General features: G+C 42.9%; 2 protein-coding genes across 14 annotated transcripts in view; both read left to right on the forward strand.

Moving 5' to 3' along the window:
- Erich1 (glutamate-rich 1) overlaps window positions 1-24,245 on the forward strand; it is a gene marked incomplete at its 5' end in the record, with an annotated part of 52,793,804 nt that overhangs the window by 37,338,564 nt on the left and 15,430,995 nt on the right.
- The window catches only part of Nrg1 (neuregulin 1), a 1,057,931-nt gene that overhangs the window by 841,490 nt on the left and 192,196 nt on the right, over window positions 1-24,245 (forward strand). For 9 of the 14 annotated variants that reach the window (NM_001271128.3, NM_001271125.3, NM_001271127.3 and 6 more), the window contains 1 exon segment: window positions 22,190-22,633. In NM_001271128.3, the coding sequence (NP_001258057.1) occupies window positions 22,534-22,633 (100 nt within the window). In that variant the 5' untranslated portion in view covers window positions 22,190-22,533. 14 annotated transcript variants of the gene reach the window in all.

Consider the following 24,245-nt stretch of genomic DNA (forward strand, 5'->3'; position numbering starts at 1 on the left):
TGATCCTTTGCTGTTAACTGCTCCACTTTAGACATCTAAGCTTAATTTGTACTGGCTTGATGGCTGAGGACACTGAACACTTTACGATTTTTTTTTAAATTTCTTCTTTTGAAAACTCTGGGTTTTTATCTATAGGTTTTTGTTCTTGTTTTTGTTTTGTTGTTTGTTTGTTTGTGTCCTTGTTGGTTGGTTTTGGAGTGCTTTGTTTATTCTAGATTCCAGTCCTCTGCTGAATTTATAGCTGGCAAAGATCTTTCTCCCATTTCGTAGGCTGCCTCTTCACTCGATTTACTGTTTCCTTTGGTCTACGGAAGCTTTTTAGTTTTATGAGAGCCTATTTGTCAACTGTTGGCTTTATTTCCTGAGCAACCAGAGTTCTGTTTAGAAAGTCCTAAACTGTGCTAAGATATTGGAGAGCACTGCCTTCCCTCTTCTCCAGTGGTTTTAGAGTTTCAGATTTTAGACTGGCGGTGTTCTTCTCCATTTGGGGTTGATATTTTTTTCTTTGCAGGCTGAGAGGTACGTGCCTTATTTCATTTTAGAACCAGAGTCTGAGTTTTCTCAACTCCACTTGTTAGAGATGCTGCCCCTTTTCCATGCGTATTTTTGATTTCTTTACCAAAAGTCAGGTGGCTTTCATTGCATGGACTTAAACCCAGACCTTCCTTCTACTCTGTTCAATTCATCTATGTGTCAGTTTTTATTCCAGCACCGTACTGTTTTCATTGCAGGGATTCTGTAATATAACTTGAGAACAGGCATGATAATACCTTGACGTTATTATAATTTTGTGAGGATTGTTTTGACTTTCCGGGGGTGTTTCGTGTTTCCTTGTGAATTTTAAGATTTCTTTTTTCACTATTTCTGTGAAGAACAATACAGGGGTTTGACTGTTCTCCATCTTGTCCTAGTCAGAATGGCCACCATCAGGAAAGCAAATGACAATGTAAATTGGCAAGGCAATGGAAAAGGAAAAACCCTTCTTCATCTTTCGTCAGAATGTGAACTGGTTACCCACTATAGAAATCAGTGCGCAGATTCCTCAGGTTAGGAGTAGTTCTTGATATTCCACTCCTAACTCTGCACCTGAAGGACTCGCCGTTCTCCTACAGAGATGCTTGTGCGTCCACATTTACTGCTGCCCTGTTCACAGTAGCTAGGAAATGAATTGGGCTAGATATTTGCCAACTGACAGACAAATAATAAAAACATGGTACAGAGAATATAACTCTATTCAGTTGTAAAGAGAAGTGAAATTATGAAACCTGTCTGTACACAGATAAACTTAGGAAAAGAAAAACATTTTTCCCATGTGAGATAAACTAGGGCCAGAGAGGCAAAAGCTACATATTTCCCCCTCTTATATGGTCCTAGTTTCAAATCTCAAATACTGTGTGGACATCCTGGCACACCTGCAGAAGCTAGAAAAATGATCTACTGGTGGTACAATGAATGAGGAGGAAATAGTAGAAGATAGGTCATATAAATAAAGGAATGGACAGGTGTAAGCAGTGAGGGCATGGTGGGGGAGGGAGGTATAGAATATGAGAGATGTGGGGAAAGAAATTTAGCCAAACTGAAACACATAGGAAAGAGGCACAGAGAAACTTGCTATCTTGTAACTCAAGTATAAAAATCCACATATAAATGTGTGTGTGCATGTGTATGTGTGTGTGTATATATGTGTATGTATGTGTGTATATGTGTGTATGTGTATGTGCATGTGTATGTGCATGTGTGTGCATGTGTGTATGTGTGTCTCTATGTGTATGTACATGTGTGTATGTATGTGTGCATGTGTGTGCATGTGTGTATATGTATGTGCATGTGTATGTGCATGTGTGTGCATGTGTGTGTATGTGTGTCTCTATGTGTATGTACATGTGTGTATGTATGTGTGTGTATGTGTATATGTATGTGTGTATATGTATGTGTGTATGTATTTGTGTATGTGTGCATGTGTGCATGTGTATGCATGTGTGTATACTTTTAAAGTATATATTTGCATACGCATGCACATTAATATATAAAACCTATATATGAATACATATTCATACCTACACTGTTTACAATCTAGTCTTAGTGGTGTATATGTTATTGACTCCCAAACAGATGTCTTCACCCCATCTTCTCCCCAAGTACCAGACAGTGTCCAGTTGTCACCTGTATTTGTACTCCAAGGCATCACATTTCTGATAAGTTGATATAGAATTTTTGATTTCCATCTCTCCCCAACACTTTCCCGCAAAATCCATTCTTCCCAAATTAGCCTGCGTTGACAAACGCCAGTGCCTTTCACCCAGTTACTGAGATAAAAATCCAAGTCTGTCTCTCTTGATTATATACCTCACAGGCATGTCTTCCTCAGCATAGGCTGGTGGATACACTTCTAGTCTGTAAGCATGACGCAAACAGACGCCCTAGGCCTCAACTCACATGCAGCCTCAGTTCCTGTGCTCCGCTCTCTGTGATGCATACGTTCCTTTCTTTTTTAAATTTCTTTTTATTTCTACATTCATTGCTGTTTTGCCTGAATCTGTGTCTGTGTGAGGGTGTCAGAAGACCTGAAACTGGCGTTACAGACAGGTGTGAGCTGTCAGGTAGGTGCTGGGAATTGAACCCTGTCCTCCGGAAACACCAATGTTCTTAACCATTGACTCATCTCTCCAGCCCATCTTGCTTTTTTCCTTAAAAAGAAAAAACAAATTCACAGATAGATTTTCATCATGTCCATGTCCCTTTCCCAACATCTTCTAGAACCTTTCCACCTTTCCTTCCACCCAAATTCCTTTCTTGAAAAAAAAAAAAAATTAACCCCAAAACACACATACACACACACAAAAAAAAATCAAAAGAAACAATCAAACATACACACCCCCCAAAAAACCCAAAACAAACAAGTGAAAACACAAACCAAAACAACAAAACAAGCACACCAAAAAACCCTGGAGTTTGTTTTCTGTTGGCCAACTACAGGTGAGCATCGGGCTGGCCTGGAGCTTGACTGATCGCACGGCCTGGAGCTTGACTGATCGCACGGCCTGGAGCTTGACTGATCGCACGGCCTGGAGCTTGACTGATCGACCGTGCGTCTGACTGGCACTTTCGCCTTCCACAATGAGCCTGAGGCTCATTTCTGTGCTGGGAACTATGCTTGTGGTTCTCACTGCTCAGACCACGGTTTCTATTAGAACATCATTTGCTCCTTTAAGTGTTCGCTTCAGGGAAGCCTGTCCTGACCACACTGTTACTCTCTGTCCTTTTTCGATGTTCTGTGTTTCGTGCCCGATTGCTTGAAAGTATTGTCTTCATGTTTGTGTTTAATTCGTTGGCTGTGGTCCTGTGATCAGAAGAAAGTTCGGCAAGCCCTGAGTGTGTGAATAACCCACGAGACTGAACTCGGGAGACATGCTTTCTTTAACGACTTCCTGAGTCCAAATCGCCGTTCGCTGACACATGTGTGCTCCGGAATCGTTTCAGAAGCTAGAGGTTTTAGAGCCTGAGTTAATGGCAGTCACTCAGCTCAGGGTCGTGACGTGAGGCTTATCCCACAACTGCTCTTCTCCTAGCCACCAACTTGTACAACAAACTAATGTAGAAATTGCCAGATTGCTAACATATTTAAGAAGACTTGGTTCTCACATATTTTGAATCTATACAGGACCATGAGCTGCGGCTCTAATTCACCCCATGACAGGCTCCTGTATAAACGCTCACTCTACTCTTTGTCACTGAGAATTCTCGTTTTGTGATTTGAATAAGAACATGGGGGCCTGGTAAGGTATTAAATAATTGGCTGGTGCTTAAACATCACAACCACAGCTGTCATACACAACGTCCCAGGGCATATGTTTCTGTATACTTTTTTTGTTCTTTTTTTTTTTTTTTCCAGAGCTGGGGACCGAACCCAGGGCCTTGCGCTTCCTAGGCAAGCGCTCTACCACTGAGCTAAATCGCCAACCCTTCTGTATACTTTTTAATGATCAAGTTTTGGCTTTCTAAACTGAAAATCAGTTTGGCTGTCCTGTACCTGGACTTTCATCCCCCAGAACTGATTTACATTCCTGTTTCTTCTTCATTCCTCTCTATCCTGTCACCACTCAACACGCAGAGGCTTTTTTTTTAAAAAAAAAGATAAATCCACAAATATCATATCTGCATAAGGAAGTGAGCCAAGAAAGGTTAGACATTTTATTTTAGTAATTATTTTCATATTCTAAGGACAAATAACCAATCAGTAATAATTTAGTATTTGGGGCTTCTAGGTTTTATCTGTGAAGTACAATCAGACTCAGTTGAGAAGCAAACAGCAAGAACGGGAGAGTGAAAAGGGAACAGAGTGGTGGAGATGGAGAAGATCCTGTCATCCGCTGGCAGGCTGAGTTTTCTCAATTAAAGGGGATTACCGTCCCCACCCCCATCACTTAGAACATCTAAGACTTTTACTGCTTTCTGTCTACTTAAGGTTCACTTCTCCTTCTGTTTGTTTTCTCTTCTGAAAAGTAGTTAAATATTCATCAGCATGAGATGCGAGACTGCTTAATAATATGATCCACAAAAGCCAAGTTTCCTACTTTTCTCTGCTACCTATTTTCAGTGAAAGTAATAAGAGAATTGGACCCAGGTGGTGGTGGCGCGTGCCTTTAATCCCAGCATTCTGGAGGCAGAGGCAGGTGGATCTCTGAGTTCGAGGACACACAGTAAAACCCTGGATCAAAAAAAAAAAAAAAAAAAAAAAAAGACATCCATTTTCAAATATAACTGTAGCTGTGCAAATGATTGTGTGTTCCAATATCCAAAAACTTTCGACTCTTTTAAAGGTGTTTCAAGTATTACTTGAGGTGTTATATAAGCAGTCTTAAATACCTTTTTTTTAAAAAAAAAGATTTATTTATTTATTCTATGTATGTGAGTACACTGTTGCTCTCTTCAGACACACCAGGGAAGGACATCGGATCCCATTACAGATGGTTGTGAGCCACTGTGTGATTGGTGGGAATTGAACTCAGGATCCCTGGAAGGGCAGTCAGTGCGCTTAACCACTGATCCATTTCTCCAGTCCCTAAATACTTTCTTAACATCCAAGATTTTGACATTTTCAACTTCAGTTTATATATCTGTAAAAAAACCAAAGCAAAACAATATACTTCTACCTGACACTGTGACTGTGATGATTAAATGTCATAAACACGGCACTCTTATTGCATGGCGTAGAGAGAAGCCACAAAGAAAATGGCCAGCCAGACAAAAACAGGACCAGAATAACTGTGATTTCTGGGCCAACAAGCTCTTTTGAGGGTTGCCTGGTGCTCTAGTGATTATATCTGCACCTGAGTCGTGAACCCATAGCATGCTGGAACAGATGGCTTCTCTAGCAATAACCCACTCATGTGACAAGCCATAATGCAAGAAGGCAGTGTGTCCGTAACTCACACAGGTGGCCCCAAACTAGTCTTCCTTAGGATTATGGGACTTTTTGTTTACCGATATAAAAGATCATCGGTGATTTTTCAGCGCTCTACGCAAGCTGGCGTGGTAGAGTTTCCACGACTCTTACCAACCTGAAAACTTCCCAAGGTGCTGCCTTCAGTCTGACTGACCCGCATGCTTGCAGAATGTCTGTTCTATCAAAAGAGGGGGGTGTGCACGGCGAAGGTGCTTTTGATTCAAGGTGCTCATTATTTACCATTAGAAATCACAACTAATGAGAACGCGTTTTGTTCCCATTTGAAATGCAATTAAGCAGGCTGGGAGAAACAGTGATCTTTCTAACACAGACAAGCAGCTGTGTTTACCATCAGCAACGATAACAGTAATTCTAGAATTTGCCTTCTAGAAACATTGGCTTTATTTAAAACATACAGTTCTCTAAATAGTGACTGCCAATGAAAATGTTATTTTCATTTATTTTCTTTTTTTTCTAGTCAAGTTAGTTTTGTAGAGAATCCTTATTCTTAGAGTTCATGGGGAGTTTACTTAGTCAAATGGTAATGGATGTTTTAGAGAAAGTGTTATGGGGTGTGTGTGTGTGTGTGTGTGTGTGTGTGTGTGTGTGTGTGTCTTATCCCAAGCTAGGGGAATGTTCTACACCAAGCTGCACCCTTATATCTCACAGGGAGCATTTTTTTTTGAAGTTCGTGCATGTAGGGGAGCTCAAAAAGAATTCTATTTCATAACCAGATTTATTCATCATTATGCTGAAATTGTGATTTTTTTCAAATGTCTTAAGAAAGAAATAATTTCTACATAAATTTGTTTAAATTTTCCTAAAAGACAAAATTGGTAGATAATTTCCCTGAGTTAAGAAGTTAGGCTTGAAGATACTTTTCTACATTTTCCTTTATGTGTTTTATAGATTTTTAGTTAAAACTGGTGCTTGTTGACATACCTCATTGATATTTCCTTTAAAAAAAAAAGCCCTTTCATTCCTACGATTAACATTCATTCTGGGTCTTTCATACTTCAGGCAACAGCATTCAGAAAAGTATAAATATTTTCTCCTGCAGATATAAATGCATGTTCACAAACAATAGTCAAGACACCCAATTTCCAAGGATAAGATTTGAAAATGTCTCTGGCATCAACAATATAATAAACAGATATCCTATCTTTGAAGAATCCAGTCTTGAACTTATGACCTTAAACTCCCCAGTTCGGAGACAGCACATAATTAGGCAACATGGGTAGACATTTGAGCTTAATAACAATGATTTGAGTCGGTCCCACAGCTAGGATAAACCTCCAACCTTTATCTAGGTCTGAGCAAGAATATATTTTATCTAGCTTAATTTGGATAACCATCTCAACTAAAGAGGCTGTTTTAAGATCCTTATCATTAGCACTGTCTTGTTGTCATTATGACGCTGTAGACCAGCTACAGATGTGGCTCAGTTAGCAGTGCTTGTCTGGTAGGCGCAACGTCCAGGGTTTGATTTCAGTGTGTTAAACAGACCGTACTCTTAGTACTGTAGAAGTGGAGACAGAAGGACCAGATGTTAAATTACTGTGCACTAAAGTTATTATCAGGGGTCTTGTTATGGTTTCCAGGCTGGTTTCAAACTCCTGTACACGAATAATCTTTCTGAATCAATTTTCTAAATAGCTAGGATTACAGTACATGCCACCAAGCCCAAAAACAATACAGTAGCAGGATATAGTGGTGCATGCCTGGGTTCCCAGCACTCTGGAGTTGGGGAGAGGAAATGGCAAGTTGCAGGTCAGCTTGGGTTATGTGGAGAGATTTCTATTTATGTAGAAGATGACAAATGGTATTTAGCAGTCTCTATAGAGAGAAAACTATTCCTATCTATCAAAACCAAGCACTGTTAATTAACTAAACCAAGAAACTGTACTCATTAAATATCTAAAGAATATTTTAGTACAATTACCAGTTAAAAGAACCATTTCCAGTCCCATGAAAGTTAAAATGATTCTATAACCCAGAGTCCGACTTCAAAGAACTTATCACATAATTATGAATAAATTAATGTGCATTGGTCATTAAGAAGCCAGATCCTGCTTTGATTTGAAACATATTAGTGATATCATCAGGCGAGGTCCTTATTGTGTGGGATTTTGCCATAGAAGACAAAAAGGTTGGGTTACTGGTAATGTCTAAAGTAATGGTGGTGCACAGGCAAAATCCCAGCAGTCGGGAAGTAAGGACAAATGTATCAGTTTAGGGTCAGCCTGGGATACTTAGCAAATCTGAGGCTATCATGGTCTTCATGTGACCCTGTCTCCATGCGGGAGGTGGGGGGGGGGGATAGAATTATTATTATGCTCTGTCCGAGTCATGGCCTAGAGACTGTTAATGTTGGCCATTTCTGTTAGGGTTGGCGAAGAAACAGATGTCAGACCTGCAAACACGAACAGTGAATTTCGTCATCGTCCATCGGCTCATTATTTTGGAACTTTTAGGGAAGTTTTATAACTTTGCATGCTCCAAGCATGGCCACAAGAGGATGCTGTGTACAGTGGGAATGGAAAGAAGGTGGCAATATTTGGGGAAGCTAATACAACCCCCTCCCCCCACCCCGTACCTCAAAAAGTACCACCGGTAACCACTCAAATGGCTGACTGAAGGTCAGTTTAGCAGACTCCTAACCTGTCTGGACTTTTTCTATGTTCTTCAAAAATGTGCAGTCCTTTAATCAACTGCTGTTTAAGGAGTAGACTTAGGGACCCCCTTTTAAGAAACTAGAGGAAGTTACAAATACTAAATTAATCACAGGATTCCGACACACTCTCAAAGTCAAGTGTGAGACTTCCTAGGATTAGGGCCATTCATTTCCTCTGTTTGCAAATACTTCAAAACAGGGATAGTGCAGTGGAAGGCACGTTAAGTCCAAACAGACATTGCTCCTAGCACCACAGAATGATGGCATGGTGACTTGCAGATGACCTGATGTTCTGCCTGTGGTAGTGGTTCTCAGCCTTCCAAATGCTGTGGCCCTTTAATACACTTCCTCATGTTGTGGTCACCCCCAACCATAAAGTGATTTTCTACTTTATAACTGTAATGTAGCTGCTGTTAGGAATTGCAATGTAAATATCTGTGTTCTCTGAGAGTCTTACGGGCTACCCCTGTGCAAGGGCTATTCGATCCCCAAAGGGATCACGACCCACAGGTTGCGAACTACTGATCTATTATAACATTGATACCTGATGACCATTTCATCAAAGCAGCCTGGATACTCAGACCTCAATTACGTTTCCTTCCCAATTAGGGCTCAATTTCTCAAAATTGAGCTCACCGCATTTTTTAATTGGGAGTTTGAGGCAGTGCTAGGGTTTGAACATGCTTTAGGCATGTTGGGACAGCACTTTACCATGGAGCTACGTCTCAGGCCTCACTCAGTTCATTTTTGAAGCATTTGCATCGCCCAGATGACTACCTGACTGAGTTAAAGCATATTGTATCATTGAGCATTTGAGAGGGCTCCGGGACTTGACCATTTTGTCCTTCTTTGGCTTCTCAGAAGTATTTAATATGGACTACAGCTTTCTCTGCAAAACACGTTAGCCGCTGTGACTTAAGGGTGTGCTTCAAGAAGGTTGGGATAGGTTAAATTCACCTGCTCCTGGAGACATGGTCCCATTGAAAGGCAGATTTTGTTAACTGCAGGGTGAACATTCCACTCCAGCTTACCTCATTGACTGGGGCCATTTTCCTGCTCTTCTGTTTCCTAAGACGTTTGTTTGTGCAGATTCCCAGTGCAGATGAAAACTTTCATACCAAAGCAAATTGAGCACCATTCAACATATGACATCAGTATCTCTTTTCCATAACGAAAGTTGTGTGCTTTAGGACCATGGACCTTCTTTAGAAACCTGTATACATTTCCCTCCCAGATCCTTAAGATGAGATTAAAGTCTTGAGCTAGATGGTTATTACTTACAGAGGTATCTATGTCTGCCATGGATATATATTAAATTTATCCTGATTCATCTCCAAGCCAGGTCCTTTACGTTTCTGATTATTTTTGGGAGAAAACAAATAGCCCAGAAATCTCGGTGAGGAATAGAAATAAACTCTCCTCTCCCCCATCCCAATAGAAAAAGCTGAAACGCCTTAGAACCCTCCCTACACCAGTGGACAAGTTTCAAATACTTCTCTGGAGTCTGATGTCCACAAGTCCTGCTGGTCCTCATAGGAAGCCTTGGGAGGAGGTGCCCTCTAGATTATAGGGGAGCTAGGATTGGTAAATCAGCTTTGATCTTCTGCTGACTGAGATTGTCTGAGTTGTTTCTCCATGGGCTTCGGTCTGTTACTTGGAAAAATAAGAAATTTTAAACAATATAGTTTTGGTTCCTGAGTGCCCCTGGGAGGTGATCCTGTCCATTGGTCAGATTGGAAAAGTTAAGTCGGTGAAAGTTAAACTGTGTTACAAACCTTATTCCTTTGTGTCACTCACACACACACACACACACACACACACACACACACCCTGCTCTCTGCCTCCCCCTCTCCTCCCTACCCCCACGCCGCTCCAACCTATAAGCACTATATAAGCAAAAATGTTCAAAATGTTTACAAAGCTGCATTCGTTTTCTATTGCTGTCTTACAAATTACCTAAGGCAAGACAATTTCAGTATGTGAAAAAAAAAGTTCCTAGTTCTATAGGTGAGAAGTCTGGACACAGTATAATTTGGTGCGATACTTGTGGCCTCACGAGAATAAACTCAGAATGGTGATGCGTTTTATTGTGACCTGGAGCTTAAGTCTTCTTCCAGCCTATTCAGGAAGTTGACAAGATGGTTTCCTGTGAGCAGTCAGAGGGAGTCCTCCGTTTTCTCGTCAGTTGCCAGCTATAGAAAGCTCTGTGTCCCAAAGACTTAAAGGTCTTAAAGGTTATAGGGGAGATCTTTTTTTCAGACCAGCAGGAGAAACTTTCTCTCCATGAAGGGCCCACTTCCTTTATTAAGGGTTCCTTTGAGTAGGTCAGAATCCTTAGGCTGGATGGAAATTGTCACCATTTGATTCTAATGGAGGCAGGGAGGTCATATAGAGTATGTTTAGTTGGGAATAAGAATTGTGTTCATTATCTTGCTATTCTGTTTGTCATATCCATAATGCAACCACCTCTCAGAATACATGAATATTTGGTTCTAGGAGACCATGTATATGCAAGCTGCATACGCTCAAAGCTGTTACATCAAATGGCATAGCATTTCCACATTACCTACAGCTTCCCCAGTGTACTTGAAGTCATCTCTTATTGTACCTAATTTACTTATTGTACCTAACACATATAATATTTATAGATGTTATAGAATAATGGTGGGGAAATTACTGTGTATACTCAGTCCACATACCATTTTTGCTTCTAATTATTTTTAAGCCTAAGTTGGTTATACTGTGTCCCTCAATCCTGTTGGAATCAGGGGATAACTCTATTGTACTAGACTGAGTAACTTTTAAAAAAAATCCATCTCTCTGCTTCCTCTGACTGGGAAGATTTTTAAAGACCAGAAAACCCATGATCAGTTCCTATTAGGAACTGGATTTAGAGCAGTGTGGTGGATATGAAGCCTAGAGAGATGCACAGGTTTTTATCACTATTCTTAGCAGTCGTACTGGTAGTATGGCCTGGGACCATTCAAAAATTAATTCAGTAATTAGAATAGTAAAATGTATATTTATTAAGCATAAAGCATCTTTTTGCGAAGTTGGCCTGAATTCATAAAGAGATTGTGGGAACATCTATGCCGGTTGGCAGGAGCCCAGGCCACTAGAAGTCAGGGGACAGTAACATCCAGAAGATCTGCCAGGCTTTGCATCACCAACTTTGGTCAGAGCACTGCTCTTGCTCATTTGAGCCTCACAGGGGTGAGTGGACACGTACAAGTGATGATAACGTTCGTTTCGCAGATGATGCACGTCTGCGAAGCGATAAATACAACCAGAATTCTGATCGCCTGGAATTTTCCCGAGGATAGGCTCCTCTTCGTCAGGTTTTCACCCCGGTTCATGGCAAAGTCGGCAACCCTGCTGCTTCCTCTACACTTGAGGTTTTCAGAAACCAAGATCACGACTGCGTGCATAAATTTAATTTTTCCAGAAATTTTTACAAACGAAGTTTCGCATGGGGTTTATAGCACATAAACTATCATGCTCCGAGTAATAAGTCTATCTTTATGTGAGAATTTGTGGCTATAAGGGTATCGAATGTAGACTACATAAGCAAAAGGCTGAGGATGATGTAAGCATATGAAAGTAGGAAATCGAAGTGAGTGACTTTGTTTTGGAAACCCTGTGAACTACGATTTTCTTTTCTTTTCTTTTCTTTCTTTTTTTTTTTTTTTGGCTCAATAATGCTGCATATGCTACTGGATATCTAGTCTGAACTGAGGCAAAAAGTTAGACTTGGTCAACGCTGCATGTTTTCTGTAAAGGAAAATTAAATACAAACTTAGAATTCTTTACATATGTTTAGATTCTGCTCTCTCTCTCTCCATATATATATATATGTATATATATAATATATGTATATGTACTCACACCTGTCTGTAACTTCAAAATGTGATACCCTCACCCAGACATATGTGTATGTATATACGTAGAGAGAAAAAGAGAGATGTATATGCATATATTTGTACGTAGACATACTCAGAGAGACATGCACACACACATATACACATATTTCATTACTTCATAACAGAAAGATAGCTTTGAAGTAAAATAATAAATAACAAATTGAAATATATACATATATATTCAATTTTACTTATAAAAAATTATAAGTAAAAGATCGCCTGAAATTTAAAGTATCTACTTATGGTGGCTCATGAAGAATCATTAAACCAGAATATGTTACAATGAGGAAATCGAATGCCGAAAACATATGCAAACTTCTGAAGCTTTTTTAGAGCGCGCGCGCACACACACACACACACACACACACACACACACACACACACACACGATTTGAGATTAACAGCATCAATTAGCTCTGATTGGGAACATCAGAAAAATAAAAGCAACAACAGAAGATGTGAGTTTTGATTCGAACGGTATAGAAACCCTACCACGCAGAGATGAGGAAGAGATTCAAGGTAGAGAAAACGCTCCACAATGTGACTGGCACTGTAGAGTTAAAAGTATGTGCAGTTTGGTGTGGCCAGAGAACACCAGATGTACAGAAGAGACAGAGGGAGGCTACCTGTCAGAGAGACCAGGAAGGACATGCCCAGCTTCCATGGAGAACTTTCAAAGTTACAGCAGCAGGAACCTAGTAGAGTCTTCCCACTAAGGCCTGACAAGATAATAACTGTATTTTAGAAGATTAACTCTGGTCGCAGGAGGAAGAATAGCGGGCTGTGAGAACTGAAACCACAGGAGTTAAAGGAGAACTTCGAAGTTCAGGGCGAGAATGCCAGAGGATCCAGAGAAGGGTAGAGGTGGAGGAAAAAGGGTGGAAGGAAGGAAGGGAGGGAGGGAGGGAGGGAGAGAGAACTGAGATGCCCCACAGGTGAATGGCCAGGGACTAGGACACCAAATATCTGGAGGTAGTCAAGAGAAGCAAGATGTAAGAAGAAAAATGGAAACCGTTCCTGAACAGTTCAGTTTGGCCTTGTATTCTGAGTGTGTCTAGTTTGAAATAGAAATCCAGTCTGGGGAGAGTGAGAGATAGCCCAGTGGGTAAGAGCACAGAGTGCTTTTCCAGACGACCCAGGTTCAAATCCCAGCACCTACACGGCAACACACACCTGTCTGTAACTCCAAGATGTGTCACCCTCACCCAGATATAAAACATGCAGACAAAGCACCAGTGCACATTAAATGATAAAAAAAGAAAGAAATGGAGTCTTGGAATCCAGACAAAATTCAGGGTAGTAGATATACACTTGTGGATTAACGTTTGAGCTCATGACAGTGAGGGGCATTTTATAGGATTAGCATGCAGTTAAGAAGAAAAGCATTTTAAAGAGCGGGCCAAGGGCCAGCGGTGCTTAAAACCGGCAAAAATAAAAACCTTAGCGAAAGAGACAGGAGAAGTTTCACCAGCTACTCTCCGAGTCCCGTGGATGACAATTGAACATGAGTGGATACTCATCAGCAGGCCCGGGCAGGAGGAAGTCAAACGCCGTCTGTGAGTACTGACCAGATTACTCCCGGAAGGGGAGGCCGGCGACGGATTCCATGAGAGCATAAGACAGCAAGAACTAAGAATGTCTGTTGTGAAAGGAAAGGCTCATAAAAAAGTTTCCTGTCACGGAATGATGCTTTTAGAAGATGGGTTTCTCGGGGCGATCTGGTACCGCAGTGCGCGGGACAGGTGCACACAAGGGGGAAAGGAATCCCTTGGCAATGTTTTAATGGAAAAGGGGTTATGTCCCATACATGAGAGGACTGAGTGGAACCAAACCCATAACCCCCATAATACAGACACGCCGGTACCTTCCGTTTAATATAAAAAAATTCTCAGCAAATTGCTGACTCAGCAAGCTCTGTTTCTTAAAATTTTTGAGTGTATGTGCATGTGGGGTGTGTGTGTGTGAATACGTGGGTGCATGCATGAGTGCATGCGCGCGTATGTGTGTGTGTGCACGCTCCTGCGTGCATGCGTGCGTGCGTGTGTGTGTGTGCACGCTCGTGCGTGCATGTGGGGTGTGTGTGTGAGCGCGCGCGCGTGTGTCTGCGTGCGTGCGTGTGTGTGTGTGTGTGTGTGTGTGTGCGCGTGCGTGTGTGTGTGCGTGCATGGGTGCGTGCATGTGTGTGTGTGTGCGTGCATGGGTGCGTGCATGGGTGCGTGCATGCGTGCGCACGCTCGTGCGTGCATGTGTGTGGGTGCGTGCATGCGTGCGTGCGTGCGTGCGTGTGTGTGTGTGTGTGTGTGTGTGTGTGTATCCGCAGAGGCCGGAAGGTTTTATATTTCTCCTAGACCTGGATGTCCAGTCAGTCGAGAAGTGCTGGATGTGGGTTCTGGGAATCACCTTCAGATTCTCTAAAAGCAGTGCTCTACCCAGGGAGCCCTTTCCGGTGCCACAGGGGTGTGCTTATTGTCATGTAAATAATGGTTCTTCATGTCATTCTGTAGTACTTTCTCTCAGAAATATCAACAAGAAGGGAAAATGGAGTCAAACCATCCCAGAATAGGAGAGAAGCTGCCAAAAGCTTTCTCTTCCGCACTGCAAAACCAGGGCTAGTTTGGGTCAGTTTCAAAGATAGGAGTCTCACAGGACTACAATCACCTGGGTGTATGGGTCTCATGTTTTATGGGAACCCAAAATAGTGTAGTACAATCTGGAGCCAAAGAAATGTCACTGAGAAGTACGAACTCTGAACATGTTCTTATGTAGTCATTTGAATAACTAAAATAAACTCTAGGGTTTCTGTACATCGGATAATGTCCTAGGTGAGACTAAAACTTCCTGTGCCTTATAACGGAGGTGTGTTCAAGGCTGGGCATGCAGTTAAGTGGCGGAGTGCTTGCCCTACCATGTACAAAGCCCTAGGGACACAGGCACACGAACATGCACTCGCTCACAGGTAAACACTGATGTGTGCACAGGTGAACAGGTGGTTTCATCTGTACCCTTGGGGAAGAGTTGGAACAAACCCAGTCTTCATGATCAAGCAAAAAAGACAACACTTTAATACTTTCCATATGAATATTATCTTCTGTACGTTGCTCACCGTGTTTTTGTTCTCTTCTCTTCTCTCCTCTCCTCTTCTCTTTCCTTCTACCTTTCTTTCCTTTCCTTTTCTTTCCTTCTTTCTTTCCTTCTTTCTTTCTTTCTTTCTCTTTCTTTCTTTCTTTCTATTTCTTTCTCTCCTTTTCTTTCTTTCTATTCCTTTCTTTCTTTCTATTTCTTTCTCTCCTTTTCTTTCTTTCTATTCCTTTCTTTCTTTCTATTTCTTCCTTTCCTTTCCTTTTCTTTCTTTCTTTATTTTCTTTTTTGGACATTCATTTGGTTTTTGTCAGGTTGGTTAATTGTTTTACTAAATCACCTTTAAAAGATACCTTACTTTCTTGTTATTCTTGTTATTAATACTTGTAAATTTCTTTTCTCATATGAAGAAGGTTTGAAAGACATACATGAATTTTAATGTACCCACGCAGAAGTTCCTATATTCAGAGTGTTGACAGTTGGTCTGTAAAATATTCTAACTTCCAGGTCTAGATCCAGGCTGGAGATGACTGGAACATTCCACTGAGAACTTCTCGGTTGGCTCAGCTGGGAACAAAAATCCCTTATCAAGGGATTCAGACCTTTGAAGTATTGGGCCCAGGACACACGGGAACACAGAAGGGTCATTTTTATAAAGATTTTAGTAAGAAGCTTCAAATTACGTGTGAAAGAGGTTAAAATACTTGTGGTATTATTCCTTGCCTGGGCCAGAAGTGGAATAGTGTGGGTCAGCTCTTTGCAGCCCAGCTATCCTAATGACATTTTGAAGTAATTTCCTATAATCTGTTTTAGAATGCTTCCTACCAGGTGTCTTTTATGGAACCTACAGAAAGGAATTGACCTGCTAAATTACTCTTGCTGTTCAAATATTTGACATGCTAATTCATCACCCACAGCATTTAATTTATATTTTAGCATCATTATACATTTAATAGGGAGGACACCTTTTCCAGTCACGAGAAAGTGGATTTCAAAGGAAAAATGCTAACCTTGGAGAGGATCTTGTGGGCTGATGCTTAAAAGCCATCAAGGCATCTGGTTTCTCTCTTGGCTATATATTAAATGTTCACAGAGTCTGAGCTAGGAGGATGCACAGAGAAACCCATTTTCATCTGCTGTGTGAAGTGAATACAGACAGTGGGACACAGCAGAATGTAAAGAGGACTTAAAGCTAAACTCCAAGCTGGTTCCAAGACCGTGAGGGAGGGCCACTTGATTCAGTGACTGAATGGAGGCAGCCCACTGTTGTGTGGAATGAGAAATAATCTGATGGAGAGAGAAACTGTCTATCCCAGGCTTGGGGCAAGGAGAGGTCATTAAGCCTGCTCATGATGCTCTGTTTGTAGGTTTGGACCAAGGGAATAAATGAAGCCAGTAAGAGTGGCACACACGTGAAACTCACAAAGGCAGCAATTTAAAGAGACATTTAAATGACACCTTGACATTTTGTCATTCTGTGGGAGCCACCATCTCACCTGTTAGAGACTGGAGAGATAAGTGAAGATTTTTAACTTATTATGTTTTGAATTCTCCCTCTATTGAGTTGTTGTTTTATGGGTTATGAGCATGCCTGGTGCCCACAGAGGTCAGAAGAGGGCAACAGATTCTCTGGGATGGGAGTTACAGGTGTTTGTGAGCCACCATGTGTGCTGGGACTTGAAATCAGGTCCACTGCAAGAGCCACAAGGCTTCTTAGCGGCTGAGCTAATTCTCCGGACCAAGATTTTTATTTTTCAATTTGTTTTGAAAAGGGTTTCTTTTATTGGCTACATAGAGGGCTTCTCTATTTACACACAAGTATATTGGGTTACACCCCCAGCATTGTAATAAACGAAAATTAATCAACCAATAGATTGTTTTAACAGAAGTTACCACAAAATGCTAGGCTTGATAATTATATGCATAATTACCATTTAAAATGAGATCGAGAAGTACATATTCAAATGTATCTCACAGTCTTATGGGATGTGGGAAGGAAATTGTATTGGTCTTAATCTGTTTACTAGTTAACAAATTATATACTGGCTTAGATACATGCAGTGTTAGACAAGATTGGATATAAAATAGTCTGTCCTCAGGGAGATGCATGCCCAGTAGAAGCAGATTAGTAAATACTTCACAAAAAAAAAAATAATTACAATCTGGGAGAATTGTTATTTAGGATTGAAAAACGTGCCCCTGCCTCCAGGCTCCTGCCTGGACTTTCCTCTGTGACAGACTGTGATTGCATGGATGTGTCAGTCAAGTAAGCCCTTGCCCACCTCTGAGTATTGCCAGTGTTTTATGACAAGCAGCAGTCAGGTGGCATGCTTTTCTCAAAGGGAATTAAAGTACTTTAGTAAAACACTGAGTTATATATTTGCCTCGTCACCAGAGAGCTACGATATCAGCTAAATTTACAAAAGAAAAGGACAGTTTGGACTTCAGCTTGGTGACCACACTTGCCTAGCAGTGTAAGGACCTAAGTCCAATTGCGAAGATGGCAAAGGAAAGAAACAGAGCAGGGTTTGGGGAGGAAAGTAAATGAACATTAATATTAGCCGCATCATCTACTTAAGCTGTGGACCATGGGAGCATCCTCATGATTAATCGTCGTTAATAGTAACAACAAACAAAGGTGATTGTCAGCACGTCGTAACTGTTCAAGTCACTGGAGCAGAGCCACCTACCCATCCTGTTTTAGAATGTTTGAGATTATAAATTCACAAATTTGTTATACAAATTTCTTCACAGCAGATAGAATGTGATTAATTAGCGATTCTATTCATTGTTTGTTAAATGTAATGGAGGGATCACCTCAGTTTTTGCTAGGGCGCCATGCTTTTCAGGAGTACTTTGTTCAGTTTTGCACGAATTTTTTGCTTATGTGTTATTTATAGGGACAGTGTGTACAGGGATATTGTCTAATCTCCAAGTATATCATTGTCCTGTACATTATTATAACCATGGTAGAGATGACAGAATATACTTGGAGTTAGTAGAGGTGACTTCTTCTTGAAGCTAATGACTTTTTGAGGCCTGGGTACTGTCACAAGCCCCTTTAGTGTTCTTGTACCCATGTTGTTGGTTTGTTCCTGGGTGTGTGGAGTTAGCCCAGGGCTCCTCATATTGAAGCATACACGTATCTCTGATTTCCATTGCCATGGCAAACCTGTGTTTCTACATTTGCATTTTGGCTCTGTTTTCTTTCGAAACGTTTGGGCGAACTTATGAGCTTCAGGCTTTAGAAGATGTATGTAGCCTTGCTGAGTTTTCTTTATGTATTTCTCACAAGATTTTAGTTTTAGGTGAACCAGGACAATATTTGTGTTCTTCCACCGTCCAGCATTACTTTGGGAGAAACTTGGTACACGAATGAATCACACCGATGTGGACTTGACTCTGGGATCGTTTCCTTTCATTAATTCAGGTGCTATCAACATCAGTCACAAAAGATTTTCGAAAAACAATCTTTGTTATCCCATTTTACTTATTCAAACATAAACCTCTGTTGTTGTTTTACTTTAAAAAGCAAAAAGTATCTATCTGAAGTTTCAGGTTTAGCTCTCATTCCTGTCAAGAATGTAAGTTTGGGGGAAAAAATGAAATCACATTAGTTCTTTTTTATTTTGTTTTTTTCTTTAATTTTTTTCTTGGAATGGAAAGGGATTGTTAAAAGGACATATTCAACCAGCTTTGTACATTCTACGAGTTCTCAAAGGCAAGGCTTGAAGTAGAAAACTGCCGTGGCAAACGATGGCACTTGTGAAAGCTGTTGGTTTACAGAGGACCCCTGCATCTCACCTTCATGTCTTGGGGTGATTTCAGAACTTCCTGGTCCTCTGCCAGTTGACCTAAGTTGACACTTTGGTGTGTCAGATGGTAGTTGGCAAGTCATACATGATACCTCTTCCCGGAGCCGAGCAAAACATAACAAACTCATTAAAATCACAAAGTTATTTCACTTTGAAATGTTTTCATTAAAGCTAACATTTAATATATTCTATTTAACCAGTTATTTTGGTTTGTGTTGTTTGCAATTTTCTTCTTCTTCTTCTTCTTCTTCTTCTTCTTCTTCTTCTTCTTCTTCTTCTTCTTCTTCTTCTTCATTTTTTTTCTTTTCTTTTTTTCGGAGCTGGGGACCCAACCCAGGGCCTTGCGCTCGATTTTCTTCTTTAATGGAGACAGAGTCTCCCTGTGAAGCCCAGGCTGGCCTTACAGCCCCTGGTGGTACTCTTGCCTCATCCTCCAGAGTTTTAGAGATTACACCTAAAACTTGCTTTTATAGTTTTTTTTTTTAAAAGAACACTTTTTTTTTTAAAAGTCCTTAAGCCCGTTCCAAGGTATTTTTTTTTTTGTTCTTTTTTTTCGGAGCTGGGGACCGAACCCAGCCAAGGTATTTTTAAAAACACAAAACCATTTCATTTGCTGCTTAATGACCACAGAAATGAATAATTTAAGGACAATTTTCAAGTCTTGACAAATTTCATAAATAATTTAGCTACCAAAGAAAATGGCTTCTTGGTTAATCTTTCGTTTGGTTGTAAATCACGTAGTAAAATACACTCAAGAAGTTAACACAAAATAGCATAGAGAATTAAGAGTTGAACAATACATTAGTAGGAAAAAAATGGCTTTGCGGTGAATTTCCTGCTAATTCAGCTTCAATTGACAATAACACAGGACTCCAGAATCTGGGCATACTTCTAGGAAGCAGCAGTGAAGTTCAAGTGGCACTCTATTATGTGTCTTGAAAGTTCTGTCAACACCTACTGCTGCAATTCTTGTGTCCGCTTCTCCCCCTCTCCCATTATCATCGAACCAAGTTAGGAAAAAAAATCATGTAATGCTAGTTACTCTTCCTTCCTCGTCAAATCCATCCTTCCTCACCCCCACAGTTTCCATGGGAACATGGCTGGTATTTTATTCTGAAGTTACTGGAGCATCAGTCATTTTTCTTGGTTAAAATGGTTTGGAGGTTTTTCACCTGTCACAGTGGTTTCATTCAAACAGAAAAATTTCAGGAAGTGTAGTCTCCTTTGAGCCTCATGGAGATACTCCCACCACTAAGAAGGCATTCTGGGAAAGTAACATATTCAGACCCGGAACAAGAGATAGAAGTTGGTGTTCTTGTAGCCTTGGGTTTTGATTACCCCAAGTATTTGGGAAGATCTTACATTTAGTTTTTAAGTTCCAAAGTGCAAGTTTGTTTTCCGGTCCTTGGGTTCTAAAATGCTGGTGTTTTGACGACATGGGGTTAGTAAATCTCAGCTCTCTAACTGCCTCACATCCTCCAGACAAACAACCCTGTGAACTGAAAAGGTTTCTACTCTCAGCTGCTTGCTGCCCCTTGCTGGCTGAGCAGTGGCCCCTCCTGGGAAAACGGAGTTATTCCGGCCGGCTCTGGGGCCACTTCCCCTCCACTCTGAAAAGCTGAGCAGTGCTTTTCCTAGAGTCAGAAACTTTCCTGGGGTTCTGCTGCTTGTTTGGCACAGGGAGATTGGTATGTGGTATTTGCTGGAAGGCTACCAAGAGGTCTGGACGCTAAAGGTTTAGAATAAAAAACCATGTCAGTACTATAGAGATATCGTAACAATTGCACCCATCTCACAGAGTTTGATTCTTAGTCCTGGGAACGTTAAAGTAATATATAAATGATTCTTAAGACGATTTAAGTGAACACCTTGCCCACTTCCCTTCCCACCCATGTGTGAAAGGTGTACTCTGGATTTCACCTTTCTTTAGATCATGGCAGCCAGAGAACACAGAGAAAGCTGTAGACAGCAATGGGTCTGTTAGTGTTAACTCCAGGAAGTCAAAAGGAAGGAGCCAAATCACCCTGAAAGTGGGATAGCTGTAGAGTATTGATCGTTGGTGTGAGCTGTTTCTCAACCACAACTCTATACCACTGTAAATGAGCAGGCTAAGTTGGCCACAAGTGTGTGTGTTGATGACAGTGTCTCTACACGGAGACCAATGTGAATCACTTCTTGGTGCGGACTACTCTGGCCTCTGACTCCTCCTCAGAGTTCTCTACCTGGATACAGGAAAACTAGAATTCACTAGCAGTTCTCAGAAAGTCTAATAGGGGTGTGTGTGTGTGTGTGTGTGGCATTAATGAACTAAAGATCTGGACTACACAGTTCATTGTTCTACGGTCCCAACTCACTCCCTCACTCGAGGATCTGACCCTACCGACACACCTTAGACTCGTTACTGTCGATGGTGAATTATGGCTCATTAGTTCTTTTGGAAATTAAGTTGTAGAAAGAGATATCTGTGCTTAGGAAGAAGCTAGAGTGAGTATTTAAAATGGAGATGGGAAATCCAATAGTCATGCTATTAGGCACAGGAAGGCAGACACGTGCTCAAGTGGCTGATGGTACATCAGTGCAAACTGTTCATGCTTGAAGTTCACAGAACCCTTCCTCAGTACCTCAAACTCCGTTCCACCCCAGACTGCACCTTCGCCCTTAGTGCCAGAGAGAAACTTCCCTAAAACAGAGAGAAATGAACTCTGAACCCTTCTGGGAAATAGCAATTGTTCCTCCCCCTCCCTGGGATTCCAGGTCTCCAGAGCAATCATTGTGGAGCAGGTGCTACAGTTACAAACTTTTCTCCATCTTCCACCCTTCACTTCCCCTACCACGCACTTTTCAAGGCTTGGATCAGCTCAGCAGCCTGCCAGGGACTGCTAGCACCAGCGTCCCTTCCAGGGCTCTCCAGACTGCTCCGTTCGGTCTGGCGGCGGCTGTGGCAGTGTCAGCGCAGCTTCCAGCGACCCCTGTCGGGAGTTCCCGGCAGCCGCTGGGCTCGGCCGCCCCCAGCTTGGCCGGGCTGCCAGAAGAAAGGGGCTGAGCCGCGATCGCCCAGCTCAGGCTCCTCCCGGTGGCGTGTCTGCGCCTCGGGGTGGGGGTGTGGTGGGGAAGAGGGAGGGGGCGAGGCGAGGGGAGGGTGCGAAGGAGGCGCCTGCGTCCAACCTGCGGGCAATTGAAAAAGAGCCGGCTAGGACTTCCCCAAAACTTGTGGGAACTCCGGACCGCGCGGGCAGCAGGAGCCGAGCGCAGCGCAGCGGCCGCAGCTGCCGGGAGATGCGAGCGCAGACCGGATTGTGATCACCTTTCCCTCTTCGGGCTGTAAGAGAGCGAGACAAGCCACCGAAGCGAGGCCACTCCAGAGCCGGCAGCGGAGGGACCCGGGACACTAGAGCAGCTCCGAGCCACTCCAGACTGAGCGGACGCTCCAGGTGATCGAGTCCACGCTGCTTCCTGCAGGCGACAGGCGACGCCTCCCGAGCAGCCCGGCCACTGGCTCTTCCCCTCCTGGGACAAACTTTTCTGCAAGCCCTTGGACCAAACTTGTCGCGCGTCACCGTCACCCAACCGGGTCCGCGTAGAGCGCTCATCTTCGGCGAGATGTCTGAGCGCAAAGAAGGCAGAGGCAAGGGGAAGGGCAAGAAGAAGGACCGGGGATCCCGCGGGAAGCCCGGGCCCGCCGAGGGCGACCCGAGCCCAGGTGAGTGCCAGCCGCTCCGCTGCTCCCAGGCGGGCACCTACTCTGGTCCCGTGCGTCCCTGCTCAGCTCTCTTGGCGCCTGACCCGGTCCCCGAGCTGCGGTGCGGGGGCTGCCTCCACCTGGTGCCCGTGCGCTTCCCGCACCCCGAGCCTGCTGGTCATCCCTCCGGGGCCCTTGGGGTCGGCTGTGCGCCGCGCTCCCGGGCTCTGCCCTCGGTCCCCGCGTCAATCGCGGAGCCCAGCCCGGGAGTGGGGCTCCGATTGCGGGATCCCTACGGGCTGCGCGTGCCCTGCGGCCCGAGGACTTTGAGCGGGCCGGGTCTGCCCTCTAGCGAGAGAAGCGGGAACCGGCTCTGGGTTCGAGAGCCTGCGCCCCTCCGCCTGGGCCCGGGCTGCGCGGAGGGTGGTCGGGGAAAGGGTGGTGTGGGCGCCCGGGCGTCCGCGAGGTGGGCGGAGGGAAGCGGTTGGACAGCCGCTGTGCGAGCCTAGGATCGCTCTGATTGCGTGCGGCGATAGAGAAAGCCAGAGCGGCTGAGAGGGATTCCTAAAGGTCAGCGAAGCACGCAGAACCTGACCCGGTGCCAAGATTCAGGTCCGCTCTGAATAAATTTGGCTTCAGCTGTTGAAGTTTTCAGGGTTGCCCTGATAAAAGATGGCTAGTTTAGTTTCCCAAGAGACGTCAGAAAGGAACAATTTACCCCAGGTTTTGAACCCCATTGCTTACCGATTATATATGGAATGAAAAAGGGGTGGGGGGAGTTAAGGTTTTTTTGTTACCAGATCTTTTTAATCCACCGTCGGAGCGCAATCTAAAGGCCACTGCCACCCTAGATATCTCAAGGGAAGGCTATTACATTGACTTGGTCAGAAGAGGTATAAAAGGTCGCCTGTGACCAAAACTTGTCAGAGTTATTAAATAGATGCTTAAGGGGTGGCGCCTGAGAGGGTCTTTACCGTCCCTCTGCAGTCCCCTACAGTGGATCTGGATGCCTTGTGACTCTTAGAGCATCCCCAACACACATTGTGAAGTACTTCAGGGAAATTAACAACACTTGTGCAGTCTGTGCCTAAAGGAGATAAGCAGAAATATCTGCTCCGTGCAGGAAGAAAACAAACCACATTTTCTTAGTGCGCTCCTTGGATTCGCTCAGCATTTCAGAACCTGGGTTGTTGGCAGGGACCCTAAGTAAGGTTTAGAACAAAACAGAAACCGAACAGAGAGTAATTGTTTAGCCACTGGCCCGCTTAAAAGGCGCTGCTGATCTGTTTCACCTTAATTACCCCGCGTGAGCCTTCCTGAAGGTAGACGGATGTTTTCCCAATATTTACTGTATATTTTGGAGATTAACTGCAACATTGTACTCAACAAAGTACGGAACAACAGGGATCTGGGTTAATGTCATCATAGTATGTTAAAGAGACCCAGAATCGTAAAGGTATAAAGAACTTTCTGTTTCACTTGTCACCACTTGTGGCTTTTATCAATGGTTTGCATGGGCTGGTTAGACCGGTGGTTCTCAACCTGTGGGTCGCAACCCTAGGGGGGTGCGAGCCAAAGGACCCTTTCTTTCTGAGGGAGATTCATAACAGTAGCAAAATTACAGTTACTACGT

Source organism: Rattus norvegicus, chromosome 16 (genome assembly GCF_021556685.1).
Source record: "Rattus norvegicus strain SHRSP/BbbUtx chromosome 16, alternate assembly SHRSP_T2T, whole genome shotgun sequence".
In the NCBI taxonomy this organism is placed as follows: domain Eukaryota; kingdom Metazoa; phylum Chordata; class Mammalia; order Rodentia; family Muridae; genus Rattus; species Rattus norvegicus.